The following is a 1,977-nucleotide window of genomic DNA, read 5'->3' on the forward strand; positions in this document are numbered from 1 at the left end:
TGTCTGTTATTATATGAAACAGTAATGAGAAGAGAGACTGTAAATGTACATTTGTGTTATTACTAGACCATCAAAAATACATTTAGTGCAAAGATATTTTAGAAATGGAAAACCACCACAGATGTGTAGAGGATTATTTAAACCATATATTTGATTAATTACTTTAATTACTTGTAATAAAACACAAATTAAAATTTATAAAACGAAACCATTAGTGCTCTGATATTTAACTGCATGATTTAAAGACAATAAGTGGCCTTACTAAATAATAAAAAAGTCACTTTGTTTTTAAAATAACACAAATTCTTGTCCGAATTTTGGTCAGTTTGAAACCATACATGAGAGGATTCATAACAGGAGGTATGACAAAAAACTCTATTGACAGAAAGTTTTGGAGGGTTTGAGGTAACACTTTTGAACCAAGTCGCATATTTATAACATCCAAGAGTATAGTCACAACAAAAGTAAATAATGAGACTAGATGTGGGACACATGTTTGCATGAATTTTGTTCTGTTTTCTATAGAATTGACACGTTTTAATGATATACATATAGGACCAAATTATAAAAGCACCATGGAGGAAATAAATAATTATTGTAATGTTTGCAAATATGCTATTGATTGCAGTTTGTTCTGGAAAACAAGCAAGTTGCACAATACTCCAGTTCACACAGAAGAGTCTGGAAATATATGGGCTGCATAACATCAATCTAGATGTCAGAAAATTATTTATCACCATAATGCAGAAAGTTGTTAACCAAGAAAAAAAGGCTAACCTAATGACTCTTTGCTTTGACATGATAGAGTGGTACTTCAGTGGTTGACATATCGCCACATACCTGTCATATGCCATGACTGCAAGAATTGAGAGTTCACCACAGACAAAAGTATAAACCACCTGACTCTGAATAAGGCAACCATAATATGAGATAGCACGAACATCAGAGAGGAGATCCCAGAGAAATCTGGGGTAGAAACCTATTGTCCCATAAAGTCCATTCATGCAGAAAACACAGAGCAGAATATACATAGGTTCATGGAGGTTGCTGTCCAAGATGATGGTCACAATTAGAGAAATGTTCACCAGGCAAATGATGCAGTAACACAGTAAACTGAGAAAGAACAGAATAAACCTGTAGTTCACTGTTTCACTGAAACCTGAAAGAAAAAACATTGTTATAACAGATACGTTTTTCATAATGGTCGAGAGACTTAAGTGTAGTCTGTCTGTGTCTGGTCTCCTTCTCCTCTCTTCTCTATCTTGTTTAGACTGCAGCAACATATGAGCTGGGATTTCAAACCAGCCAATCAATGATCTGGAATGAAGATTGGTTTGAAAAATCACATGGGATTATATATTGCATGTACTCAACATTACTGAAAAAAATTGAGTAAGTAATAAATAAGTAGCAAAATAAGAAGTAAACAGTTGCCTCTAATGCACCTCTTACCTGCTCTTATTTGCCATGAATGACTGGAATCACCACAGTAACACTGCATTTGTGCATGTTTGATAACCTCTGATCAAACGCACTTTGAATTACTGTAAATACGTGACTGTTTGCGCCATCAGAAAAATTCAAATGGTTTCTGAAAGCTGAAAAATATGGTAGTTGTTGCTGAAAGTCTGTGAATGGTGGCACTTTTGACATTAATGGTCCAGTGGGGTCATGGCAAATAAAGGTTTAATGTTGGCTCTCTGTAGCCCTCCAAGTCCCTGGTCTGCTGAATTTCCCCTCTCAGAAGAACACCTCAGTTGCAGTTCTGAGCTGGTCTGTTCCTGTTAAAAGAATTGCATTTTCATTTATTCACCCTCCAGCAATCCTATTCCACCTTGCAAATCCATCCATCCATCCATCCACCCATCCATCCATCCATCCATCCACCAAATCACAACAAACATTTGCCAGCAGTAGACTATTGTAATTCATCACTATCAGGTTGTCCTAAAAGCTCACTGAAAAACTTTCAGTTGA

At 35.8% G+C, this 1,977-nt stretch overlaps 1 protein-coding gene across 1 annotated transcript; it reads right to left on the reverse strand.

Annotated features, from left to right (window-relative positions):
• Positions 1 to 277: 277 nt before the first annotated feature.
• On the reverse strand, positions 278 to 1,199 carry LOC115800627 (olfactory receptor 2K2-like). Its single transcript, XM_030758108.1, is given in 2 exon segments — positions 278 to 533; positions 535 to 1,199. Coding segments are annotated over 2 exon segments (921 nt in total).
• Positions 1,200 to 1,977: the final 778 nt, after the last annotated feature.

The sequence above is a fragment of the Archocentrus centrarchus genome, chromosome 21 (assembly GCF_007364275.1).
Source record: "Archocentrus centrarchus isolate MPI-CPG fArcCen1 chromosome 21, fArcCen1, whole genome shotgun sequence".
In the NCBI taxonomy this organism is placed as follows: domain Eukaryota; kingdom Metazoa; phylum Chordata; class Actinopteri; order Cichliformes; family Cichlidae; genus Archocentrus; species Archocentrus centrarchus.